Source organism: Sapajus apella, unplaced genomic scaffold, assembly GCF_009761245.1.
Source record: "Sapajus apella isolate SASKATOON/1434 unplaced genomic scaffold, GSC_monkey_1.0 scaffold51, whole genome shotgun sequence".
In the NCBI taxonomy this organism is placed as follows: domain Eukaryota; kingdom Metazoa; phylum Chordata; class Mammalia; order Primates; family Cebidae; genus Sapajus; species Sapajus apella.
Genome location: NW_022436991.1, coordinates 6,344,193 through 6,371,750, shown reverse-complemented (window position 1 = coordinate 6,371,750; position 27,558 = coordinate 6,344,193). Strand labels below are relative to the sequence as shown.

The 27,558-nt window shown below is 47.1% G+C and overlaps 1 protein-coding gene across 4 annotated transcripts in view; it reads right to left on the bottom strand.

Moving 5' to 3' along the window:
• SYT17 (synaptotagmin 17) overlaps positions 1 to 26,619 on the bottom strand; it is a 97,563-nt gene extending 70,944 nt beyond the window's left edge. The window contains exons 1-5 of one of the 4 annotated variants that reach the window (XM_032242821.1): positions 26,314 to 26,619; positions 21,694 to 21,711; positions 20,896 to 21,044; positions 5,990 to 6,138; positions 2,041 to 2,660 (exon numbers count right to left, since the gene is read on the bottom strand). In XM_032242821.1, the coding sequence (XP_032098712.1) occupies positions 2,041 to 2,660; positions 5,990 to 6,137 (768 nt within the window). In that variant the 5' untranslated portion in view covers position 6,138; positions 20,896 to 21,044; positions 21,694 to 21,711; positions 26,314 to 26,619. Of the gene's footprint in view, positions 1 to 2,040; positions 2,661 to 5,989; positions 6,139 to 20,895; positions 21,045 to 21,693; positions 21,717 to 21,860; positions 22,918 to 25,794; positions 26,241 to 26,313 lie in introns of those variants that run through there. The other 3 variants (XM_032242819.1, XM_032242820.1, XM_032242818.1) reach the window with 3 other exon arrangements.
• Between the last annotated feature and the right edge of the window lie 939 nt (positions 26,620 to 27,558).

Here is a 27,558-nt window from a genome sequence, read left to right as displayed (position 1 = left end):
GCATTAACCTCCTTGCCTCCCACTGTCCTCATCCAATGGCTGGGAGGAGTTGGTGTCTAAATACCCCAGCTCCCTCCCTGTACCCTGTAGCATGTGCTTTGCACGGGCTCCCAGCTTCCCCAGCAGGCTTAAGGTCCAGCTACCCCCAGAGGTGGCCAGTCAGTTGAATAAACATATCTTTATGTGACTTCCTCACTCCCTCCTGGTGTTTCTTACTGATGTCACCTCCCTCACAAATGACTTCCTGTGTCTGAGGGTCTCCCTCCTGGAAAATCCAAATTAAGAAAGGAATAAATCTCCTATCTTTGAAGATATGCACACACACACACACACCCCACACACACACTGATAGTGAAACAGTCCCTCTTGTCCTAACGTCACACACACTGACAGTGAAACAGTCCCTCTTGTCCTAATGTTTAAAACCTGCACCCCAAGAAATTACATAATGGGTATAATCTGTGCAATATGGGTGATGATACCAAAAGCCCAGACTTCACCACCACACAACACATCCATGGAAAACTGCACTTGTACCCCTAAATCTACAAAAATAAAAAATTTAAATCATTTTAAAAATGAAAAATAACTAAAACAAGCATTCCCAAATGTGATACTGGGTTATCAAATCCCTGGCCAGCAGGGCACAGCTTTTTTTTTTTTTTTTTGAGACAGAGTCTTGCTCTGTTGCCCAGGCTGGAGTACAATGATGCGGTCTTGACTCACTGCAACCTCCGTCTCCCAGGTTCAAGCGATTCTCCTGCCTCAGCCTCCCAAGTAGCTGAGATTACAGGCACCTGCCTCCACGCCCAGCTAATTTATGTATTTTTTGTAGAGACGGGGTTTCACCATGTTGGCCAGGTGAGTCTCGAACTCCCGACCTCATGATCCGCCCACCTTGGCCTCCCAAAGCGCTGGGATTACAGGCGTGAGCCACTGCACCCAGCCTTCAGAGCACAGCTTTGAGAAGCACCTCAGTGTGTTTGGTAGAAATTAATCCTGCCCACATCCACAGGACTGTGGTCCCCAGTGGGGAGGGGCTTGATAGGCCTCTGCATGGCTAGGTCTTTTCCTTTCCTTGGGCTCCCCATGTCCTTCTACCCACAGTGGGTCGACGGTTACCCTCTAAGATGCAGGAATGCCCAACAGCGGACCGGAGACACAGCCTGGTCCGTGGGTGGCTTCCTGAGCAGCCAGCCATATTTCCCTGGGCTGGACAGGGGGAAGGAAGCCAGTCTAACAGTTGGCTTGAAAAACATCCATGCATCATCCTGTTTTCCAGCCTTCACTTTTTTCCCTCAAAATCAATTTCTGAAAGTCAAAATGATTGATAGCTTTATACCCTGGGCAATCACTCTCCTTATTAAATAACTCAGCATCAATGATTTTAAAGAGGCTTCCAGAGTGATGGTGGTTACGTGAATCTATATATCTGATAACTTTCACAGAATGACACAAGTGATGCATGTAAAAACTAGTGACATCTAAATAAGCTCTAGGTTAGTTACCAATGTCTATTTCCTGGTTCTGTAAGACATTATCACTGTGGGATGCTGAATCCAGAGGACACAGGAACTCTCTGCTATTTTTGCAACCTCTTGTGAGTCAAAAATTATCTCAAAACAAAAAGTTTGACCAGGCACAGTGGCTCACACCTGTAATCCCAGCACTTTGGGAGGCTGAGGTGGGCAGATCAGGAGGTCAGGAGATCGAGACCATCCCGGCCAACATGGTGAAACCCCATCTCTACTAAAAAAAAACAAAAATTAGCTTGGTGTGATGCCATGTGCCTGTAGTTCCAGCTACTCGGGAGGCTGAGGCAGGAGAATCGCTTGAACCCAGGAGGCGGAGGTTGCAGTGAGCCGAGATCGCACCACTGCACTCCAGCCTGGTGACAGAGCAAGACTCCGTCTCAAAAAAGTAAAAATAAAAAGATAAACACTTTTAAAAATCCAAAAAAAACCCTTTTAAACAGTCAAGTAAAAATAATCACTTTTTTAAAAAGCTCCCAGGAGGAGACACCACAAACCCAACCCTTACCTGAGAACTGGGAATCAGCGCCTTCCACCAGTGCCCGCCCTTGACCAGGTCAACTTCACACAAAGGCACGGAAACTTTCCCAATGACACAGTGGCGGGAGAACTTATCAAAATCCACCACGGTCAGGAGCAGGGTCCTCCTCTGGGCTTCCAGGAACGGGATCTCGAAGGTGTAGCGCTCCTCAAACACGGGCTTCTGGGTCTTGCGTTTGACCCCAGTCTGCTTCGAGTTCTTCTGGTCTGGCAGGAGACAAATCTTGACATAGGGGTTGGAGTGTGCCATGTCCTGGCGAGAGCCGTCGTGGGAGATGGGAGGTGGCAGGTCCCTGGCCTCGATCACACGCACGGTGAGGTGGTTGTGCAGGAGGTCGTACTGGGTGCTAAAATGCAGCATGCCCAGCTGGTACTTGGTCAGGATCTCCTCGTCCGTCAGAGAGTCCACGTCGTCGCTGTTGGAGTCAAGGGAGTACAGGTGGGGTTCGAACTTCCTGAAATAGTCGTCAGGAGTATAGGTCCGTCTGAGCACCGAAGGCTGGATGGGCTCCTTCTTGGAGCTGAGAACGCCAAACTCGATGGGTTTAATATCGATGAGTGGAGAGCTGGGACGTCTTGACTCAAGACCTGAGAGCCACCAGAAATAACAGTGAAGACCGCCATGTATGGGGCTGACCTGGGCCACTTTATAGGTGAGCAGATGCTTACATTGTTTGCTCTGCTTCAAAATAATCTTTGCCACCTTTCTCCACACTCTAAAATACTCACTGATTCTTTGACAGACACTATGGTGGTACTATGTCACCACTGCCATTATCAGGGCAGCCAGGTGCCAGGCACTGCTCTACAGGACTGCGTACATTACATCACTTCCTATGTACAATCTCCACATTCCCTTGAATTCTTAGATAATTACTATTATCCCCACTTTATAGATGAGGAAACAGAAGCTTTAAGTAACTTCTCAAAGGTCACACACTTGCAGGTGGAGGAGCCAGGGGTCAGGCTGGCCTTGCTGGCCTGAGTCTGGCTGTAACCATTATCCTATGATGCCTCCACTTTAAGAGAGGGAGCTCTGGGACCAGAGTGTCTGGGTGAAATCCCAACTCAACCACTTAGTCACTACTTGTCACTACTCATGTGCTCATTACCAGTGAGTCATGTGACTCCAGGGATATTATTTTAACTCTCTGGGGCTCCATTTTCCCATCAGTAAAACAAACTCAATAATAGCACCCACCTCAAAGAATGCGGTGAAGATTCACTGAGCCAGAGCATGGAAAGGGCATGGCACAGGATGTGCTCGTAGGCACAGACCAATAAATGGGAACGATCATACTTCAAGGTTCATACTCAAACCTCATCGCATACAGGCGGCCTCTCTCCCTTCCATGAACCAGCCAAGTCCATTGATCCCAAGTTCATCATTCTAACATCTGCACATCCCTCTCTTCTAGCAATGAGCCCGTGGCATTCTTGCTAATTGCCCACACAGCTGTCTTTCTGAGACATTTGCCTGAGGCATGGGAGGTACTCTGATAGATGTGTGCTAAATGGAAATCACCTATGTTGAGAGCTGAGCATGAGACTTAGAAATCATCTAGACCCACACTATCCACAGAAAGATAATGCAAGCCAGAAATGTAAGCCGCACGTGTAACTTAAAATGTCCTGGCAGCCACAGCTTTTAAAACATACAAAAAAAAAAAAAAAGAGCAAAATTAATTTAATTTTATTTATCTTGAGACAGAGTCTTGCTCTGTTGCTCAGGCAGGGGTGCAGTGGCGTGATTTCGGCTCACTGCAGCCTCCCCCTTCCAGGTGCAAATGATTCTCATGCCTCAGCCTTGGGACCACAGGTTGTGCCACCACACCTGGCTAATTTTTGTATTTTTAGTAGAGACAGGGTTTCATCATGTTGGCCAGGATGGTCTTGAACTCCTGGCCTCAAGTCATCCACCTGCCTCACCCTCCCAAACTGCTGGAATTACAGGCATAAGTCACCGTGCCCAGCCTGCAAGATTAATTTTAATATTTTATTTAACCCATTATATCTAATATAAAATCATTTCGACATGGAGCCAATACAAAAATATTTTAGTGAGTTATTTTAAATTGGCTTTTTTTTTTTTTTTTTTTTGAGACAGGGTTTCACTTTTGTTGCCCAGGCTAGAGTGCAGTGGCGTGATCTCGGCTCATTGCAACCTCTGCCTCCCAGGTTCAAGCAGTTCTCCTGCCTCAGCCTTCCAAGCAGCTGGAGTTACAGGCATGCACGACCATGCCTGGCTACTTTTGTATTTTTAGTAGAGATGGGGTTTCACCATGTTGGCCAGGCTGGTCTTGAACTCCTGACCTCAGGTGATCCTCCTGCCTCAGCCTTCCAAAGTGCTGGGATTACAGGCATAAGCCACTGTACCTGGCCTCTTTTTTTTTTTTTTTTCTTACTCTCTTGAAAGTCCAGTATGTATTTTGCACTTACAGAATATCAGTAACATTCAGTCTTGTACCATTTAGGTACTCAACAGCTACACGTGGTTGGTGATTGTGATACCAGACAGCACAGATCTAGACCAGCCCTCTCATTTTACAGATGGGAAGACCGAGGCCTAAATAGAAGTCCAATGCTCCCTCTGTTTTTCACCATTTTATGCCCTTGAACTCTTTTTTTTTTTCCTACTTTTTTATTTTCCCTCTCCCCCCAGGGAAGGTTTGACACCAATGATCTCTACCTGAATGAATTTGTTTCACCCATTTTAAGCTTCTCCCTCTGTTTCATGAATTTCAGACATCGGCTCACAGAGAGCACAGATACTTTTGTGAAGCAGAAGGGGATTGGGAGTCTCTGGGTGTTTATCCTCTTTTCTCCTCTTCCCCCAAATCATGCCATTTCGTCAAACACATATGCCACACAACAGAGTGGACAAATTGGGTGGCCAACTTTGACAGTCACACATACAGTTCATTTAGGCTTAAAAGTAAGAATGTTACATATTTAAAAAAAAAAAAAAAAACCCAGATTGCCAATATCTCTTTTAAAAAAAATCAGACAATACCGGGAGCCCTATCCCATACAGCTACCATTGGCCAGGGGTGAGTAAAAGCCACCCTGCCCTCCTTTCAATGGGACATTAGCTTTTCTTTTTTTTTTTTTTTCTTTTTTTTTTTTTTGAGACGGAGTTTCACTCATGTTACCCAGGCTGGAGTGCAATGGCACGATCTCGGCTCACCGCAACCACCGCCTCCTGGGTTCAGGCAATTCTCCTGCCTCAGCCTCCTGAGTAGCTGGGATTACAGGCACGCACCACCATGCCCAGCTAATTTTTTGTATTTTTAGTAGAGACGGCGTTTCACCATGTTGACCAGGATGGTCTCGATCTCTTGACCTCATGATCCACCCGCCTCGGCCTCCCAAAGTGCTGGGATTACAGGCTTGAGCCACCGCGCCCGGCAGGACATTAGCTTTTCAATTGGCCAAAGTCCCCACCCTGCCCTAGTAAACACTCCAGACAGAGCAGCAGCTGCCAGTCATCACTATACTGAGGCAATTTTTATCTCTGATCAACCTCTGCACTCGGCCACTGATGCAACCCACCTGGCCCCCGAAGTCACCAGAATTAACAAGCCCTCCTATATAATATAGCCACACTCATCTTTCAGGATCTGAAATGATATACACTGACAATGTTAATCAATTCAGCCAATTCAATTAAACCTAAAATTAATAAAAGCAAAAATCAAGCAAAATGATTGCTTTTGATTAAACTCAGCAGCAATCAGGTGCGATGCCCTCCTCTGTCACACTGTCATTATCTCTCTCTCTCCCTGTCTCCGGGACTGTCACCCTACTCTGCTGCCCTCCTCCAGCAACAACCCTGCCCTTCATGATATGACTCTCCTTGGGAGAGCGTCTGGGAAAGCCAGCCAGGGTCCCCAGACGGGCACAGCACAGATACTTACTCGAAATCCTCCGCGTCAGGCTGTATGTGGACTTGGATGTGTCTGAAGACGAGCGTCTTCCATCTGGGGAATTGGTCCGTGGGGTCAGTGGGACTTCGCTGGCCGTGTGGACAGAGTCGCCATCCTTGTCACTGCTCCGGCTGGCCATCCTATAGGAAAGGATAGGTCTCAATGGCTGTCCAGGAATTCCCGGGGACTGACATCTACGTCCCTGGGGGGTTAAGACCCACGATGAGAAGCGGGATCCAAGATGGCCGAGTAGAAGCAGCTCTGGATTGCAGCTCCCAGCGAGAGCATGGAGGGTGAGTGGACGCCGCATTTCCAGATGGATTTTTATTGCCCACAGACCAGGAGATTCCCTGGTGGAGGAGTGCACGGGTCTCCAGTATAGCTGTTTCGGCCGGCACACGGGTCTCCACATAAAAAACTCACATGGGTGGGGGTGCCCTTTCAGCTGGCGACTGGAGCACCTGGGAGACAGAGTCACCATTCAACTGATAAGAAGGGGGCTGAAACACGGAGCCAGGCCAGGAGATTCCCGGGCAGAAAAGCCCCACAAGCCCCCAGTGTGGCTGTTTCAACTGGCGCAGCAGGTCTCTGCACAAGAACTCACACAAATCTGGGCACCATTTCAACTGGTGACTGGAACGCCTGGGAGACAGAGTCACCCGTTTAACTGAAAAAAAGCGGTCTGAGGCAGGGAGCCAGGTGATCAGGCATGGCTGGTCCCATCCCCACAAACACCAGCAATCTGAAATGCTCTGGATTGAGAGTTTCACAGCAAGCACAACTGAACTGGGGATGGTCCAGCTCTGGGGAGGGGCGTTTACCGAGGCACTCCACCACTACAGAGGTGGTCCACCATTGCCGAGGGCAGCCTGCCGTTGCCAAGGCAGCCCACCATTACAGAGAGAGTCCGCCATTACAGAGGCAGGCCGCCATTGCCGAGGCAGTTCTAACTACACCTGTATAAACAGGACTGCAGGGAAGTTCACACAGCAGATGGGCAAAGCTCACAGCAGCTCAGCAACGCCTCTGCTGGAAGACTGTGACTAGGCTGCCTCCTCGCTGGGCAGGGCAGCCCTGAAAAAAAGCAGCAGCAGGACAGAAACTTATAAATAAAGCCCTACCTTCCCAGGACAGAGCACCTGGGAAGAAAAGGCGGTTATGAGTTCTGCTGCAGTACACTTAAAAGTACCTGCCCAGAACCTCTGAATGGAACAACAGAGCTCACAGCTCAGCACTTGAGTTCCTATAAAGGACAGACTGTCTCCTCAAGCAGCTCCCTGGCCCCTGTATATCCAAAGAGTCACCCCATAAAGGAGAGCTCAGACTGACATCTGGCAGGTATCCTTCTGGGACAAAGATAGCAGAAGAAGAAACTGCCAGCAATGCTTACTGTTCTGGAGCTGCTGCAGGTGATCCCCAGGCAAGCAGGGTCTGGAGTGGACCTCCAGCAGTCCTACAGCAGAGGGGCCTGTTAGAAGGAAAACTAAGAAACAGAAAGAAATAACTTCATCATCAACAAACAGGATGTCTACTCAGAGACTCCATCTGAAGATCACCAACTACAAAGACCACAGGTAAATAAATCCACAAAGATGAGAAGAAACCAGCATAAAAAAGATGAAAATACCCAAAACCAGAACACCTCTCCTCCTCCAAGGGATCACAACTCCTCACCAGCAAGGGAACAAGGCTGGATAGAGAATGAGTCTCATGAATTGACAGAAACAGGCTTCAAAAGGTGGGTAATAAGAAACTTCTCTGAGCTAAAAGAACATGTTCTAAACCAATGCAAAGAAACTAAGGACCTTGAAAAAAGGTTTGGCGAAATGCTAATAAGAACAAACAGCTTAGAGAGGAATATAAATGAATTGATGGAGCTGAAAAACACAACACGAGAACTTCGTGAAGCTTATACAAGTTTCAATGGCCGAATTGACTGGGCAGAAGAAAGGATATCAGAGGTTGAAGATAAACTCAATGAAATAAAATGAGAAGGCAACATTAGAGAAAAAAAGAATAAAAAGAAACAAACAAAGCCTCCAAGAAATATGGGATTATGTGAAAAGACCTAATGTACGTTTGATAGGTGTACCTGAATGTGATGGAGAGAATGAATCCAAGCTGGAAAACACTCTTCAGCATATTATCCGGGAAAACTTCCCCAACCTAGCAAGGCAGGCCAATATTCAAGCCCAGGAAATACAGAGACCACCACAAAGATATCCCTCAAAAAAAGCAACCCCAAGGCACATAATCATCAGATTCACCAGGGTTGAAATGAAGGAGAAAATGCTAAGAGCAGCCAGAGAGAAAGGTCGGGTTACCCACAAAGGGAAGCCCATCAGACTCATAGGGGATCTCTCAGCAGAAACCCTACAAGCCAGAAGAGAGTGGGGGTCAATATTCAACATCCTTAAAGAAAAGAACTTTCAACCTAGAATTTCATATCCAGCCCAACTAAGTATCATAAGCGAAGGAGAAATAAAATCCTTTGCAAACAAGCAATTACTCAGAGATTTCATCACCACAAAGCCTGCCTCACAAGAGCTCCTGAAAGAAGCACTAAACACAGAAAGGAACAACCAGTACCAGCCACTCCAAAAACATGGTAAAGAGCGTCGACACAATGAAGAAACTGTGTCAACTAACAGGCAAAACAACCAGCTAGCAGGATCAAATCAATATGGCAGGATCAAATTCACACATAACAATATTAACCCTAAATGTAAATGGGCTAGATGCCCCAATCAAAAGACACAGACTGGCAAATTGGATAAAAAGCCAAACCCATTGGTGTGCTGTATCTAGGAAACCCATCTCACATGCAAGGATACACATAGGGTCAAAATAAAGGGATGGAGGAAGATTTACCAAGAAAATGGAGAGCAAAAAAAAGCAGAAGTTACAATTCTAGTCTCTGATAAAATAGACTTTAAACCAACAAAAATCAAAAGAGACAAAGAAGGACATTACATAATGGTAAAAGGATCTATGCAACAAGAAGAGCTATTGATCCTAAATATATACGCACCCCAATACAGGAGCACCCAGATAGATAAAGCAAGTTCTTAACGACACACAAAGAGACTTAGACTCCCACACACAATAATAGTGGAATACTTTAACACTCCACTGTCAATATCAGACAGATCAACGAGACAGAAAATTAACACGGATATACAGGAATTGAACTCAGACCTGGACCAACCAAACCTAATAGACATTTAGAGAGCTCTCCACCCCAAATCCACAGAATATACATTATTCTCAGCACCACATCACACCTACTCTAAAATTGACCATATAATTGGAAGTAAATCACTCCTCAGCAAATGCAAAAGAACGGAAATCATAACAGTCTCTCAGACCACAGTGCAATCAAGTTAGAACTCAGATTTCAGAAACTAATTCAGAACTACACAATTTCATGGAAACTGAACAACTGGCTCTTGAACATTGACTGGATAAACAATGAAATGAAGGCAGAAATAAAGATGTTCTTCAAAACCAACGAGAACGAAGACACAACATATCAGAATGTCTGGGACACATTTACAGCAGTGTAGAGGAAAATACATAGCAATAAATGCCCACATGAGAATCAAGGAAAGAGCTAAAATCAACACCCTATCATTAAAATTGAAAAAGCTAAGGGAGAAAAAACCAAAAAAAAAAAAAAAAAAAAAAAACTCAAAACCTAGCAGGAGACAAGAAATAACTAAGATCAGAGCAGAACTGAAGGAGATAGAGACACAAAAAACCCTTCAAAAAATCAATAAATCCAGTATCTGGTTTTTTGAAAAGATCAACAAAGTAGACCACTAGCCAGATTAATAAAAAAGAGAAGAGAGAAAAATCAAATAGATGCAATAAAAAACAATAAAGGGGATATCACCACAGATTCCATAGAAATACAAACCACGATCAAAGATTACTACAAACAACTCTATGCACCTAAACCAGTAAATCTGGAAGAAATGGATAAATTCCTGGACACTTGCAGCCTCCCAAGCCTAAACCACGAAGAAGTCAAAACCCTGACTAGATCAATAACAAGGGCTACAGTTGAGGCAGCAATCAACAGCCTACCAACCAAAAAAAGGCCAAGGTCCAGATGGGTTCACAGCTGAATTCTACCAGACATACAAAGAGGAGCTGGTACCATTCCTTCTGAAACTATTCCAAACAATCCAAAAAGAAGGAATTCTTCCCAAATCATTTTATGACACCAACATCATCCTGATACCACAACCCGGCAGAGACTCAACAAGAAAAGAAAACTTCAGGCCAATATCCATGATGAACATAGGTGCAAAAATCTTCAATAAAATACTGGCAAACCAATTGCAACAGCACATCAAAAAGCTTATCCATCACAATCATGTAGGCTTCATCCCAGGGATACAAGGCTGGTTCAAAATACGCAAGTCTGTAAATCTAATCTGCCATATAAACAGAACCAAAGACAAAAACCACATGATTATCTCAATAGATGCAGAGAAGGCCTTTGACAAAATTCAACAGCCCTTTATGCTAAAAACTCTCAATAAACTAGGTATTGATGGAACATATCTCAAAATAATAAAAGCTATTTATGACAAATGCACAGCCAATATCATACTGAATGGGCAAAAACGGGAAGCATTCCCTTTGAAATCTGGCACTAGACAAGGATGCCCTCTCTCACCACTCCTATTCAACATAGTATTGGAAGTTCTAGCCAGAGCAATCAGGCAAGAAAAAGAAATAAAAAGTGTTCAATTAGGAAAGGAGGAAGTCAAATTGTCTCTATTTGCAGACCACATGATTGTATATTTAGAAGACCCCATTGTCTCAGCCCAAAATCTCCTGAAACTGATAAGAAGCTTCAGCAAAGTCTCGGGATACAAAATCAATGTGCAAAAATCACAAGCATTCCTATACACCAATAACAGACTTAAAGAGAGCCAAATCAAGAACGAACTGCCATTCACAATTGCTACAAAGAGAATAAAATACCTAGGAATACAATTAACAAAGAATGTAAAGGACCTCTTCAAGGAGAACTACAAACCACTGCTCAATGAAATAAGGACACAAACAGATGGAGAAACATTCCATGCTCATGGTTAGGAAGAATCAATATCGTGAAAATGGCCATACTGCCCAAAGTAATTTACAGATTCAACACTATCCCCATGAAGCTACCAATGACCTTCTTCACAGAACTGGAAAAAACCACCTTAAACTTCATATGGAACCAAAAGAGAGCCTGCATAGCCAAGTCAATTCTAAGCAAAAAGAACAAAGCTGGTGGCATCACACTACCTGACTTCAAACTATGCTACAAGGCTACAATAGTCAAAACAGCATGGTACTGGTACCAAAACAGAGATATAGGCCAATGGAACAGAACAGAGGCCTCAGAGGCAACGCCACACATCTACAACCATCTGATCTTTGACAAACCTGACAAAAACAAGCAATGGGGAAAGGATTCCCTGTTTAATAACTGGTGTTGGGAAAACTGCCTAGTCATGTGCAGAAAGCAGAAACTGGACCCCTTCCTGACACCTTACACTAAAATTAACTCCAGATGGATTAAAGACTTAACCACAAGGCCTAACACCATAAAAACCCTAGAAGAAAACCTAGGCAAAACCATTCAGGACATAGGCATAGGCAAGGACTTCATGACTAAAACACCAAAAGCATTGACAACAAAAGTCAAAATAGACAAATGGGACCTAATTAAACTCCAGAGCTTCTGCACAGCAAAAGAAACAGTCATTAGAGTGAACTGGCAACCAACAAAATAGGAAAAAATTTTTGTAATCTACCCATCTGACAATGAGCTAATAGCCACAATCTACAAAGAATTAAAACAGATTTACAAGAGAAAAACAAGCCCATTCAAAAGTGGGCGAATGATATGAACAGACACTTTACAAAAGAAGACATACATGAGGCCAACACACATGAAAAAATGCTCATCATCACTGGTCATCAGAGAAATGCAAATCAAAACTACATTGAGACACCATCTCACACCAGTTAGAATGGCGATCATTAAAAAATCTGGAGACAATAGATGCTGGAGAGGATGTGGAGAAACAGGAACACTTTTACACTGTTGGTGGGAGTGTAAATTTATTCAACCATTGTGGAAGACACTGTGGCGATTCCTCAAGGACCTGGAAATAGAAATTCCATTTGACCAGCAATCCCATTACTGGGTATACATCCAAAGGATTATAAATCATTCTATTATAAGGACACATGCACACGAATGTTCACTGCAGCACTGTTTACAATAGCAAAGACTTGGAACCAACCCAAATGCCCATTGATGATAGACTGGACAGGGAAGATGTGGCACATATATGCCATGGAATACTATGCAGCCATGAAAAACAATGAGTTCATGTCCTTTGTAGGGACATGGATGAACCCGGAAACCATCATTCTCAGCAAATTGACACAAGAACAGAAAATCAAACACAGCATGTTCTCACTCATAGGCGGGTGTCAAACAGTGAGAACACATGGACACAGGGAGGCGAGCATCACACACTGGGATCTGTCGGGGGGTAACTAGGCGAGGGACAGTGAGGGGTGGGGAGTTGGGGAGGGATAACATGGGGAGAAATGCCAGATATAGGTGATGGGGAGGAAGGCAGCAAACCACATTGCCATATATGTACCTATGCAACAATCTTGCATGTTCCCCAAAACCTAAAACACAAGAAAATATATATTTAAAAAAAAAAAAAACCCATGATGAAACAGTTCTCACACCCATTTTATGCAACATGGAATAATGCAAATTTGAAATACTGTGGTGTCCTTAAACGCTCAACAACGTCTTGCTTTTTGCACAAAATGTGAAATGATATGAAGAAATACTCCCCAATTTAGAACAATCTGTCAAGAACTTGCATAATTTCAAAGCTGGGGTTGGGCAGAGAGCTGTGTATACTTCGGCTGTCGCCACGTGGGGGCGCCACTTTGGCTCAGCGAAGCCCGAGACCTGTCAATCTCCAGCCCTGAGTGAACCGTCTGGTTGTTTTACAAGCATTCAAACTTCTGCTTTTGGTTACAAGTCTTCTGCTATTTCAACAGCCACTGTGTCTATAATTTAAGATCTTTTTTTTTTTTTTTTTTTTTTTTTTGAGACAGTTTCGCTCTTGTTACCCAGGCTGGAGTGCAATGGCGCGATCTCGGCTCACCGCAACCTCCGCCTCCTGGGTTCAGGCAATTCTCCTGCCTCAGCCTCCTGAGTAGCTGGGATTACAGGCACGCGCCACCATGCCCAGCTCATTTTTTGTAGTTTTTTAGTAGAGACGGGGTTTCACCATGTTGACGAGGATGGTCTCGATCTCTTGACCTCGTGCTCCACCCGCCTCGGCCTCCCAAAGTGCTGGGATTACAGGCTTGAGCCACCGCGCCCGGCCCTTAATTTAAGATATTTTAAAAATATCCGATAACAGTATCACTCGAGGGTTCTTTGAGTGGCAGAAATGGTCCTGAAAACCAGCAATTTCTGAACAGAAGCTTGATGTAAAGAAACAGCTATAAATTAGCAGCAGCCGTCACTCAATGTGCTCGCAATAAAGAATTGCTGAGAAACTGGGAAAGACGGGAGTAGGACGGATGGAGAAGGAAGGTAATACAGGGTAGTGATTGAGAGAACCTCTGGGGCTGAACCCTGGCCAGGTGGCCTGGGGCAAGTCCCTTTCCCTTCCCATACTTCCATTTCCCCATCTGTAAAGTGGAAATATTGACAGTACCCACATTAAATGGTGGTTGTAAACACTGAATGAGTTAATACATATAAAATACTTAAAGGCCGAGCATGGTGGCTCACACATATAATCCTAGCATTTTGGGAGGCCAAGGCATGAGGATCGCTTGAGGCCAGGAGTTTGAGACCAGCTTGGGCAATATAGCAGGACCCCACCTCTACTGAAAGTCGGCTAGGCCTGATGGCTCACGACTGTAATCCCAGCACTTTGGGAAGTTGAGGCAAGAGGATCACTTGAGCGTGAAAGTTCGAGACCAGCCTGGGCAACATGGCAGAACTCTGTTTCTACCAAAAAAATTTAAATATTAGCTGGGCGTGATGACCTGTGTTTGCAGTCATAGTTACTTGGGAGGCTAAGATGGGAGGACTGCTTGAGTCCAGGAGTCCGAGGCTGCAGTGAGCTATGACTGAGCGACTGCACTCCAGCCTGGGTGACACAGCAAGAGACCCTGTCTCAAAACAAAATAAATAAAATTATGCTTAGAACAGGGCTTGGTTATATAGTAAACAGGCGCTCAGTACATTTTTAAACATTTTTAATTGACTGATCAATCGATCAATTCATTGATTTTTTTCTTTTATTTTTTATTGCATTTTAGGTTTTGGGGTACATGTGAAGAACATGCAAGACTGTTGCATAGGTACACACATGGCAGTGTGATTTGCTGCCTTCCTCCCCTTCATCTATATCTGGCATTTCTCCCCATGCTATCTCTCCCCAACTCCCCACCCCCTGGTGTCCCTCCCCTATTTCCCCCTGACAGACCCCAGTGTGTGATGCTCCCCTCCCTGTGTCCATGTGTTCTCGTTGTTCAACAGCCGCCTATGAGTGAGAACATGCGGTGTTTGATTTTCTGCTCTTGTGTATTATTTTTTTTTTTTTAAAGAAACAGGGTCTCACTATGTTGCCCAGGCTGGACTCAAACTCTTGGGCTCAAAGTGATCCTCCCACCCCCAGCCTCCCGAGTAGCTGGGACTACAGGTGCATACCTTCATGCTCAGCTTAGTTGATACTATTACAACAGAGGTGGCTTTAAGATCCACCCACCCACACACCCAATACTCATAAAGCTGGGTAAGGGTGCTGGAGGGATGGGAGAGGAAGTAGAAAAACAGCGGGTGATGTGGTTTTGAGACTGACGCTGCTAACAACATGCCCCGAAGTCATAATGGCTGCAGATTTATGGCTTCCGAGACTGCATCCCCCCAACTTGACATTAAAGTCTACGGAGAAACTCATCTTGAAACATGCAAGTTTTGAATTCTATGAGGTCTTCAGACCCATCCTGTGCATGAAATGAGACTGATCTGATGCTCTTCAAAAGTGGTATCAGGAGCCAGGAGCAGTGGCTCTCGCCTGTAATCCCAGCACTTTGGGAGACTGAGGTGGGTGGATCACTTGAGGTCAGGAGTTCGAGATCAACCTGGCTGACATGGCGAAACCCTGTCGCTACTAAAAATACAGAAATTAGCCTGGCATGGTGGCACACACCTGTAGTCCCGGGTACTTAGGAGGCTGAGACATGAGAATCACTTGTACCTGGGAGGCAGAGGTTGTAGTGAGCCGAGATCATACCACTGCACTCCAGCCTGGGTGACAGAGTGAGATTGCATCATAAAAAAGTAAAAATAAATTAAAATAAAAAAAATTTTAAGAGGTATTAGGGTCACAGCCAGGGCAAGATTAGGTATGTTATAAGGGGGAAAATGGAATATCTGCTTGCTCCCTGCTCCTGGTTGGTAAAAGGTGAAGGTAGTAGATGAAATGTCAGGGGCGTGGGGGGTAGGGGGAATGGGGGGCAGGGGGAATGGGGGGCGGAGACAGACATAAGATCATACTGCATCTATATGGCAGGATCCTATTTCTACCAAAACTTCTTAAAAATTAGCTGCGTGTGATGACCTGCATTTGTAGTCATAGTTACTCAGGAGGCTAAAGTGTGAGGATCACTTGAGCCCAGGAGTTTGAGGCTGCAGTGGACCTCCCTTAAACGACAGCAGCAGCATCTTCCAAGGAAGGAAGGACTGAAACGTTTTGGCCGAGCCGGGTGTCTGGCCAGGTGAGGTGGCTCACGCCCGTAATCCCAGCGCATTGGGAGGCCGAGGACGGAAGATCACAAGGTCAGGAGATCAAGACTATCCTGGCTAATGGTAAAACCCCCTCTCTACTAAAAATACCAAGAAATAGCTGAGCGTCGTGGCACGTGCCTGTAGTCCCAGCTACTTGGGAGGCTGAGGCAGGAGAATTGCTTGAACCCGGGAGGTGGAGGTTGCAGTGAGCCAAGATCGCACCACTGCACTCCAGCCTGGGTGACAGAGCAAGACTCCATCTCAAAAACAAAAAAGGGGAGGAGAGAGGAGGGAAGGGGAGGAAGGGGAAAAAGAAAAAGAAAGCTCTTCCTGTTCCCTCTACCTATCTAATTCCTTCCCATAACTGAGGTCTCTGCTTCAACAGCACCTCCTCAGAGAAGCCCTGCTATGGTTTGGATGTTCTTCTCCTCCAAATTTCATATTGAAAATGTGACCCCAATGTTGGAGGTGGGGCCTGGTGGGAGGTGATTAGATCATGGGGGCAGATCCCTCATGAATGGTTTGGTGTTGGCCTCAAAATAATGAGTGAGTTCTCACTGTATGAGTTCCCATGAGATCTGCTGGTGGGGCACGTCCTCTCCCCTTGCTTCCGCTCTCACCATATGATGCCTGCTCCCTCCTTCACCTTACGCCGTGGATGTAAGTTTCCTGAGGCCCTCACTAGAAGCAGAAGCTAGAGCTATGCTTGGACAGCCTGCAGAACCGAGCCAAATAAATCTCTTTTCCTTGTTAATTACCCAGTCTTGGGTATCCCTCTACAGCCACACAAAACAAACTAATACAGGTTGGGGGAAGGATGAATAATTTGCACCACTGTTAAATGGTAGAACCACAACTGAGCCAGTCATGCTAAACTCTAAATGTCTCCAAGTCGGGCATCTCTGAGAGACCTGTAAGAGCCCTGCGCATTGTAGGTATTCAACACATGCTTGTTCGACAACCAACCCACCAACTTGACTTTAATTCACTCTTCAATGAGGGTCTTTCTGGCATTGCTTCAAAACGCACCGGTCAGACTGTACAATTTTCCTAATCTTCACCAGCCCAGCCCAGCCAAGAAAAGTCGGGTGCCCACAGGACATGAGCACATGTGACAATTAATGTTGTATGCCCAAGATCACATGCACAGCACACACAAAGGGTCACTCATTCTGCCACGTGCCAGTCCACAGAGGCAAGTCCCATGGCTCTTGGCTCAAATGCCACAGGAGGAACAGCACTGCAAAGCCCATACACTTGATATTTCTACTTCCTGTCTGTTTGATAACATGCAGCTGGCCGCTTGGTAAATAAATCTGGGGAAACACAAGCTGTAAATTTGCTTTTTGAATGATTTAGCCTATCTTCCCTTTACAGATTTCTCTTACCATTTTGCATTATGCTGAGTGCCAAAAACGTGTTAAGCATTGCACAGGGTTCAGAAGAGACCACATTCATCCTGGGAAGCATGAAGGTCATGTACAGTTGTTCAGGCTGCAGACTGCATAACCCTAGGTGGTGCCATTCATAATGGCCACCATGTGAATGGTGCCACCTGGAGTTGTGTGGTATATTGGCCCTGCTGGGAAAGTTCCAGTCCACTTCTCTACTGGCGACAAAACCAAAAAAAGTGTCTGCCCAGAGGGTCCCAGCCCTCTTGCCCCTGCTTACACAAAGGGTCAGCAAGGCCAAACACAACTGTCCTCCAACTAAGCATCAAAACCTAGGCTGTGCATCTGTAACACTCAACATCTGGATATCCAGGGGGCAAATAGGTACCTGACAGCAATTTTCAATACCTATGAAGGGTCTCCCCCGGTACAGAGGAAAATCCAAACTCCTCATTCCAGCATTCAAGACCCAGTTCAACCTGAGCCTGTAGGCTCATTTTCCATGCGTCCCCCAGCTCCTCCCAGACGCAGCGTCCATTTGTGGTCTCTGCCCATTTCTGTATTCTATTCCCTCCTCTCTACTGGGGAGATACCCAGTTGTGACCCCCCAGTTGTCTATTACAGGGGTCTGCAAACTACAGAGCCAAATTCACTACCTGATTTTGTAAATGAGGGGTTACTGGAACACAGGCGTGCCCGTTCATTTACTGTCTAAGGCTGCTTTCGCACAGCAATGGTAGAAATAAATAGCTGCAACAGAGGCCATATGGCCCATGAGGCTAATATATTTACTATTTGGGCCTTTATGTTAAAAGCTTGCCAACCCCTGGTCTAGTAGTTTAGTTCATGTGTTTCAGGTGGTAATGACTATTTTCCTGGTTTCTTGGGTGGGCAGGTAACCAGCATGATTCTAGCACCATTTCCTCCAAGTGAAAGTGATTGGTACATAATCCAAGCGAGGCTAATGGGAGTCTTTTCTGGTTTTGTTTGTTTATTTGTTTGTTTTTTATACAATGGCAACCGAATGCAAGTCGAGTGCTGCCACATGGGGAAAACAAGCTTAAGAATGAGGCCTATACAGAAGAAACAGAGAGAGCGTGAGAAAGGCTCTGTTGACATCATTTCTGCTCCTGGATCCAGCTATGCCTGAAGCCATCATTCCTGAATTCTTTCATAACAAGACCTTATGCGGGACTGTCATATATGGTATGCAGGGTGTAAATCCACAACTCTAGGAGGCAACCTCACTTATACACCTGCCTTACCTACTACATGAGATTGAAAATTCCCTGAACACAGTCACAGGATCCTATGTAGCCCTGTGTATACCATAGTGCTTGGCACACCATGTGCTTGAAAAATAACTACAAAAGGAACCAAGGTTAACTTTTCAACTGGATGACTGGCACTTTTAGGATTCAGGTTCTGCCTGTAGGATAGTCTGCCAATCAGTAACTTTTTCTGAGTGAACAAGACAGGCAAAAATCCCTGCCCACGTGGAGCTGGCAATCTTGTGAGCATAGCTTTAAAGACATTAGATGGACTGAACTAACTTCTGCTGCATAGACCCGTGGAATCCTTTTTTTTTTTTTTTTTTAAACAAAAATTTAAAAAGAAAGTCTTGCTCTGTTGCTCAAGCTGGAGAGCAGTGGTATATTATAGCACACTGCAGCCCTGACGTCCTGGGCTTAAGCGATCCTCCTGAATAGCTGGAATGCTAGGCACCAACATGCCCAGCTAATTTTTAAATATTTAGTAGAGATAGGGGTCTCCTCGTGTTGCCCAGGCTGGTCTCAAACGCCTGGCCCCAGGCAGTCACCCCGTCTCAGCCTTTCAAAGCACTGGGATTACAGACTTTAGCCACAGCACGCAGCTGTGTATTATGTCTTGATTAATGAGTTGCTTTCACTAAAAATCTCAACTTTACACACGCCTGCAGGAGTCAGGCCACAACTTAGGAATAATGAATAATGGAAGAGTTCCTTAACACTGTGTTTATATCAGTTTAATTAATCTCTATTGATATCTAATACTAACAGAAATAAATGCTCATAGAACATTTACTCTGTGCTAAGCATATTATATGCATATCTCATTTACTTTTTTGTTTGTTTGTTTTTTTTGAGACAGGGTCTCACTCTTGCGCAGGCTGGAGTGCAGTGGTGCAATCACAGCTCACTGTAGCCTCCATCTCCTAGGCTCAAGCAATCCTCCCACCTCAGCCTCCAGAGTAGCTGGGACGACAGGCACTCATCACCATACCTGGCTAATTTTCTGATGTTTTGGTGAGCTTGGGGTGGCGGAGGGGTCTCCCTATGTGGCCCAGGCTGGTCTTGAACTCCTGAATTCAAGTGATCCGGCCCCCTCTGCCTCCCAAACTGCTAACAGCCATGAGCCGCTGCGCCCAGCCAGAGTTGCTTACATTTATAATCGCCAACAAGGTATCAAGCATTCCTAACTACTTTTCCACATACCAGATTCATTGACTCCCCACAACAACTCTGATAGAAAAACTATTCTTTCTAGCATCGCATTTTACAGATGGGACATCAAGGCACAGAGACATCAAACAACTTGCTTGAGGTCACAGAACTAGAAATAGCCGTTGAGATTACACAGCCTGGATACGGAGCCATTTTGCTATGGAAATATTTGATACTTGCTTCTCAGAAGAGAAAATGAGAGGCCTGAGGCATGAGCCCCAACTTGGAGAGAAAGACGGGGCACCAGAGACTTTTGGAATCTCAGGCCAAGGACTGAGCTAAGACAGCACTCTCTCCTTCCACCCTGCCAGGCTCCAGCTGTGGGTCCTGGCTGCAGTCTCTCCCTCCTGGGCCTGCCCCTCGGAGTCATGAGCAGCTCGCTTGATGACTTCCTGACCCTTCCCAGCCCTGACCTTCTTGACTGTACCCAGGCTCTCTGACCACATCCCTCTCTCAGTCACGGAGAGGTGGACCAGACACATGGCTGAGAAGCTTCAAAACTGCGTTCCCAAAATATCTGAGCGACTGGCAGATGGAGATGTTGTATGCAGGCGCGGGAGGAGAGCGAATTAGAAATAAAATGAAAGATGCCAGAGAGAACATAAACAGCGTTGGAGGACAGGATGGAGCCCGGAGGTGCTTTTCTGCTTCCCTGTTGCTGAAGTTCTTGTTCAGAGCAGCAAAAAGGCACTTGTTTCTTTATTCCGTCTACCCATCCATGCAATGGATATTGATCGAGCCTTTACTACTTGCAGGCCCTGGACTGGATGCCAGGAAATCTTGTCACACTGACTTGGATGGAAACCTCAGAATGTGGTTAGCGCTTGAAGAATACAGAGGCTCACAGACCTGTTCTGCTCAGAGCAACATTCCACATGACTAAAAATTCCCACACACTTAGCATTACACAGTCCATATCTCCAAAGGCCCAATGTGCTACTAGGTGAACTAAAACCACACCACCAGCTGGTCTTGCCGGCTTGCTGAACAAAATGAGGGGTACAGAACATAGCCCCAGTCTGCAGCAAAGATGTCCATGGAAACTCAGCCTGCTGCTCTTTCATGCCCGTCAAATCCTCCCTCCCGTGGCCCAGGCCCCCAGCCCCCTTCTTAGAAAAAGGGAAAAGTCTTGAAATTGCTTTCAGAGAAGTTCAGAGCCGTTTTACTTACAGCCAGGGAGGGGTCTGAGCAGGGAAAGGTCCCAGAATTTCAACTTCATCCTCACTCGACTGGCAACAGCTGGACTCGTAGCACTTCTGACAGCAGTGCCGGCAGGTCCATCTGCACAGCAGCAGATCAGAGATTCTAGAAAGAAAACCCTGAGGCCATTGGGGGAGGGGGGTGGGGAGCAGGGGGAGAGGGGAGGTGGGCAGAGTGAGGAAGAGGAAGAGGAGAAACAACACCCAAAATTACAAGCAGCCGATCTTGGATGGGAAAAAGACATTCAAGAGTTCTGGCTCTGCTGCTCAGCACTTAGAACAAAATGTTTTCCATTTCTATTTACCAACTGCAGGCACAAAGATAGCAAACATCAACTCGCTGGAGCCATTAGCAGCAAGCAAAACATTTGCAGGTATTTTCTTTTGTAGTTTATGTGAACGTCTTTCTTGACATGTGGGTGGTTTATAGGACATCATGAGGGCTATACAATATGTTCTTGAAACAGAATGCATATTACTCTGTCTTCTGGAAAGCAGGGAAAAAGATTTTAAAAAAGAATCTCGGTGACATGAAACAGACAGAGATAATCAAACGGAATAAGTAGAGGTGGAGAGGGAAGCTTGTCAACTGGTGTCTTTTCAAAACCGGGATCTCCTTTCGGTAGAAAGGAATGGAAACTGAGCTGTTATTAACACCAGGTTATTGTCGAATATTCAACATCCCCACAGCCCCACATAAGACTCCAAAATGAAAGTCAGGCATTTCTTGATTAGAAACCAGACCAAACAAATCATCAAATGAACCCACCTCGTTTAATGGTTCCAGCTGCCCTTTTAAGATCCACGATGAAGCCAAGGGTATAAGGGAATGAAGGGGTTAAAGAGAGACAAGACCAGTTTAGCAATATTCCAGCAACTCAAAAAAAAATTTACAAAAAAAAAAAAAAAAAAAAAGCCCTGCATATTTCCACTTACCATCCTGGGAAGGGAGCTGACTTCCTAACAAGGTGTTGCTATTTTCAGGGCTGCTGGTAGCCTCCTGGTTAACCAACACCAAATAAATGGGAAACTCTAGCATTTCGATTTGATTTGCACCGTATGCTGTTATGAATCAGAGCGGGCGGATAGATAGTCATGCTATCCAATACAGCCACACTTCAGGAGAAGAGCAAACCTTCCTATACAGAAATAGCCATGTAGCCAACCCGAAAGGACATGATTAGCTAACATGCAGGCAGGCACACAGTGGATGGTACTTGGGTCCCCCGCCCTCCCGGAGGCCCTACCTTCCAATTCTGCTCCAATGGTGATAGTGGGGTGTTTCCTATCACCACCCACAAATAGATGGAACTAAAAAGGAAGCCCTAATCTGGTCCTCTTGAGGAGGGAGGCCCTCCCTTCCTCTTGTGGTCCCACCCCGCCTCCCCATCTTCCTCTCCTGGGTTCTCAAGGCACAGACTCCCTCCTTCTCTTTAAGATGGGTTTCCAAATAGGCCAAGTGGACTAAATAGGTTAGAAGTCCTGCACCCCAACCTCGGGCATGTCCCGAGGTGAACTGAGGTGGGACTCAAACTCAGAACTTTGAATCAATGGGGAGAAAGTTATTACCTCCCTCCCCCCATTCTCCTTCAAGGATGAGAAAGTCTCAATTTCATACCATTGTATGTTAACGTCTTTTTACCACTTAACAATTCCTACCTCCCCCAACCCCTTCCTTTTAAACAAAGTTGATCTAGCTCAGAGCCTTGGAGATAGCCACATCCACCTAGAATTCGGTAATGTGGCATTATTCCAATTATGTTTATTCTTCTAGTTGCCTTCTGCCTATGTCACATGATCTGGATTTCCTGTAAGAGTCGTAACATAATGTTTCCTTATCATACGATTTTTTTAAGGTAAAAAATTAAAGTGAGCCCATTTATAGAAAAAAAAATTAAGTTAATAATAGCATAGGTAGGGCTGAGTGCAGCAGCTCACACCTGTAATCCCAGTATTTTGGGAGGCCAAGGTGGGTGGATCACCTGAGGTCGGGAGTTTGAGACCAGCCTGGCCCACATGGTGAAACCCTGTCTCTTTTAAAAATACAAAGTAGTAGCCAGGTGTGGTGGCAGGTGCCTGTAATCTCAGCTGCTGGGGAGGTTGAGGCGGGAGAATTGCTTGAGCCAGGAGGTTGCAGTGAGCCGAGATCGCACCACTGCACTCCAGCCTGGGCAACAGAGTGATACTCCATCTAAAATAATAATAACAATAATAGTAGTAGCGCAGGTGGTACATGGCTTGTGAAAAATTCAAAATCCTTGAAGTGATAAGGGAATAACAACAGCTTGGGAAACAGCCTAAAGGCATTCATTACAAATGTCTCTAAAGCCAAAACCATACACAGAACAAGACCCAAAGGTGCTAAGGGGCCACGCAACAAGCTGAGTCAAGAAGTTCTAGAGTCCTAGTCTCACCATCAACTGATCATGTGACTTGGGCAAGTCAGGGGCCTCTCTGAGCTTCGGTTTCCTCTTTAGTGGAAAAGCTGCTCTGTACCTCAAAGGGGTGCTGTTGAGGTGGAACAGGACACTGACTATGCAAATGCTTGCTGTCCAGCTGAAAAATAAAATGCACCCTGTCTGTGATGAGAGTTAGGTGACCGTCAAGACCTAGTGGAACCCAGTAGGCACCAGGTATTGTCCCAGAAGGTACAGCAGGGCACAAAACAGCAAAATATTATGCCCTCATAGGGCTTTCATGAAAAAGTGTTTTAGAATGTTTAGGATAAAGTGATACTTTTTCATAATAATCTATGACTATTTTCTGAATACAGGGAAGTGTTTCCTAGACGTGTGGTGGTCAAAAAAGGCCATTTATGAAACCAAAGTGAACAGAGATGAGGCCACCTCATACCCCTGCTGAAAAACATCCTCCCCAGCTTTCTCAAAGCCCAGGTGCAAGATGAATGTCAAGGAACAGAGAGAAACCAAAGAAGATGAAAGAAGGTGCCCTGACGTTCCCAGGCATGCTGCATGCTGAGTCTTTCTAGCGTTGCGTCTCCTGGGTTCATGTGTTTGACACCAATGGAAGAGAACTAATTCACACCAGAAAGAGGAAGAAAGAGAACCCATTCAAGCTAAACAGAGGTTGGCAAACTAAGGCTCAAGACCAAAACCAGCCCCGCAGCCTGTTTTGCTGCAGCCCTTGAGCTAAGAATAATTTGCAACCATTTTTAAATGGTTGAGAACTAAAAAGAAGATGCATGCCTCTTAACTGGTGCAAAGTATACAAAATTCACATTTTGGTGCCTGCAAATAAAGTTTTATTGGAACGCAGCCATGCCCACTCATTTACTACTGTCTATAACTGCTTTGGTGCTATAGTCAGACAGGAAGAGTTGTGACAGAGAGCACGTGAGCCTCCCAGGGAATAAAAAAGAATACTATCTGGCACTTTACAGGAAAAAAAAGTTAACACCTTGTTCTAAAAGAAAAACCAACATCATTGGATCATCGTCATATGAAATGCTTAACCTATCAACCGCCATCCCCTCTTGAGATCCCACCTTGACCTCTAAGCAGCTGTGTGGCCTTGGGCAAGTCACTTAATTTCTCTGTGCTGAAGGCGGCCATTAAGAACCCAAGGAGCCAGTAATCATGTTCATTTCTCACTAAATTATGCACTCAGAGGGGCAGGAACTGTGCTGTTTTCATCACTGTATCCTCAGTGCCAGCACTTAGTAGGTGGTCACACAGGTGTTTGTCGGGCGACTATTGAATGGCCTCTGGACAACACACAACACACAGCACACAGTGGGTGGACAGTAATGTGACCTTCATTGAACTTGAAAAGAGAAACCGTCGATTTCAGGAAATAAGCCAATCCAGGGAATCTAAAGCAGGAGAGGAACGGAAGAGGCTCCGCCAGGTGACACAGCATGGAGTTTCCTGGCAGGCTTAAGTGTCTAAGGACACGATTGAGGGGATATGTGAGCCAGAGGGGAATGGGGGGACCAGCAGCACCCCCATCTGTGGCTGAGGGGACAAGATGTGAGCCGAGGCGCACCCTGGACGTGGGAGTCTAAGCTTCTCCGCCCAGCTCAGAAGCGCTAGCCCCAGAAGCAAACAGCTCAACTGGTCTCACTGCGGGTCTGCCTGCTTGACCTTGGCGCTGACCTGCGGTCACTTCCCTTAGTGCAGAGGAGAAAGGTCTTTTCGTGAAGAAGCCCGGTCCACCCCTTCACCCCCTCCCGCCCAGAAAGGCTGCTTAGAAATTATTTCAGAATTATTTCAGCCCAAGGATTCTTGGGGGACGTTTCTTCAAGGTTAAGAGGGTCCACATCTCTCAGACCCCAATGCAGCGGACTAAAGTAGCAGGCTCCTTTCTCTTCACCAGCGCGCTTCTGGCCACCAGGTGTCCCCCACCCCTCAGCACCCAGTGCCCGGGAGAGACGACGTCCTTGTCCCTCTTGGTCGGAACAGCTGCCTCAGGCTTGCTCCGCCGGCCAATTAGCCGGAGCCGTCACCACGGCAACGGCAGCTGGCGGGCCGGGCGGCTGGCGCGCCCCGGGCGGCCCTCCCCACGGCCCCTCCCCTGGGGTGGGGTGCCAAGGGGAAGGAGGGGACGGGGGACAGGGGACGGGGGTGGGGGAAGAAAAGTCCACCCCACCCCCCATTCCCTCCCCAGGAAGCAAGGGCGCGCGTTGCAGAGTCTACACAGGACCCTCCATCCCGGGGTTTGCGGGTCCCCAGTCTCTCCTCCCGGGGCACACCCCTGTTGCTGCACAGGTTGACCGCGCACGGGCACCCTTTTTCTTGAAGCAAGTTTGTGGGAGCCTAGCCGTGGGCCCTCCCTTCCGCGCACTCCCAGCCGGAGGGGGCGCGGCACCCCCTACCCCCACCCCGGACCTTGCCCCCAGCGTCAGCCCTACCTGGATGTACGCCATTTTCGCCCGCGCGCACTCACTCCGGCCCGGGCATGGCGCCGCCACGGCCACTTTGCCCTCGCCAACAGCCGAGGGGGAAGAAAACAAGGGGGGAAAGGAAGAAAAAGGCAGCCGGTGGCCCCAGACGTGACTGGCGTGGCTGATGAGCGGCGCCCGCCCCTCCGCCGGCCGCCCCGTCCTTGCCTTTCCCTGCGTTCCGGCTCTTGGAATCGGGGCCGCCTCCCCGGTTCGGAGAGATAGGGCGCCCAGGGCCCCCGCCTCGGCCTCCCTCGCTGTCCCGTGCTCCCCCTCCCGAGGCGCTCCCCAGGCTGGAATAAGGCCGGGGCGCCTGGGCAGGGAGCCCGGGGCAGCCGCGGGGACTGCAGCGACCCCAGCGCGGGCGGGGCCGGAGACGCTGGGGCCCGAGCGCACGGGAGGCGGGGGAGGGGATGCGGATGGGGAAGGGGGTGGGAGGGGGCGGTACACAGGTCAGTCCATCCTGCTGGCACGGGGGCTGGCACCTACCGAAAGCAGGGTCCCCGAGGCGGCCGTGGAGCGGAGGGGACACAGTGCAGCCTGCCATGAAGTCTGCAGCAGGGAGGGTCCTCCCTATCCAGCCCTCTCCCCAAACTGGGTTGGTAAAACTTTATTCCTGCCCCACCCGACGCGCCTAGCACGGTTGCGGTGTGGCTCGCCGAGGCTGCTTGGTTGGGAGCCTCAGGTTAAGGTGGGCGTAGAGTGCCCCAAAGGGAGGTGCTGCGTCCAGGGCTGCAGGGGTCGCGCGGAGAGAGCGGAGCGCCCCTTTACCCTAAACCTGCCGGAGTTGCGCCCTGGACGCAACAGGTCTAGCGCGGGGCGGCCCGGCAGCGCCACCCAGCGTCTAGCGGGGGTGCCCGGCCTGGCGCGCTCCTTCGTTCTCCCGCAGCCGGCCGCCAGCGAGCGTGCGCCCCGGGGCGTGTCCACCGCCGCCCTCACCTGCCTGTCCGCGTGGCTGGGGCGCCCTGGACCCGCAGGCTCTACCAAACCTCCCAGCCCAAGGCTTCTGGCTCTCCAGTTGGAGATTCGAGGAGGGACATTGGTCTCCGCTGGATTTTTTATTTTATTTTTGATACAGTCTCACTGTCACCCAGGCTGGAGTGCAGTGGCCCGATCTTGACTCACTGCAACCTCTGCCTCCTGGGTTCAAGGGATTCTCGTGCCTCGGCCTCCTAAGTAGATGGGACTATAGGCGCACGCCACCATGCCTGCTAATTTTTGTATTTTTAATAGAGCAGGGGTTTCACCATGTGAGCCAAGCTGGTCTCGAACTCCTGGCCTCAAGGGTTCGGCCCGCTTCAGCCTCCCAAAGTGCTGGGATTTCGGGCGTGAGCCACTGTGCCAGCCCAGATTTCTTTCTAATATGCCCAGCCATCTCCTGTTGCTGGGCACCAGCTTATCAGCCTTTTAGTTTTAACCTCCCAGTGCCTCTGTCTTTTCCTCAGTAAAAACGGGAGACAATCTCCGCCCTGCCTATCCTCCAGGGCTGTTTGGTGGGAAAAATGAGAAAATGAATATGGAAGTAACAAAAAATGTGATATTCAGATGCATATATTTTTTGTCTAAAAGTCTAGCAGACCTATACATTTTTGAGTGTGATATATTTGGTTTGTAGTATATAGCATGTAATGCATATTGAGCAGTTATGATTCTGCAGGCATACAAACTTCGACACTTCACAAGTATTATTTCATTTCAGCCTGCAGTACCTTGGTCACTCCTATTAGCTAGCAC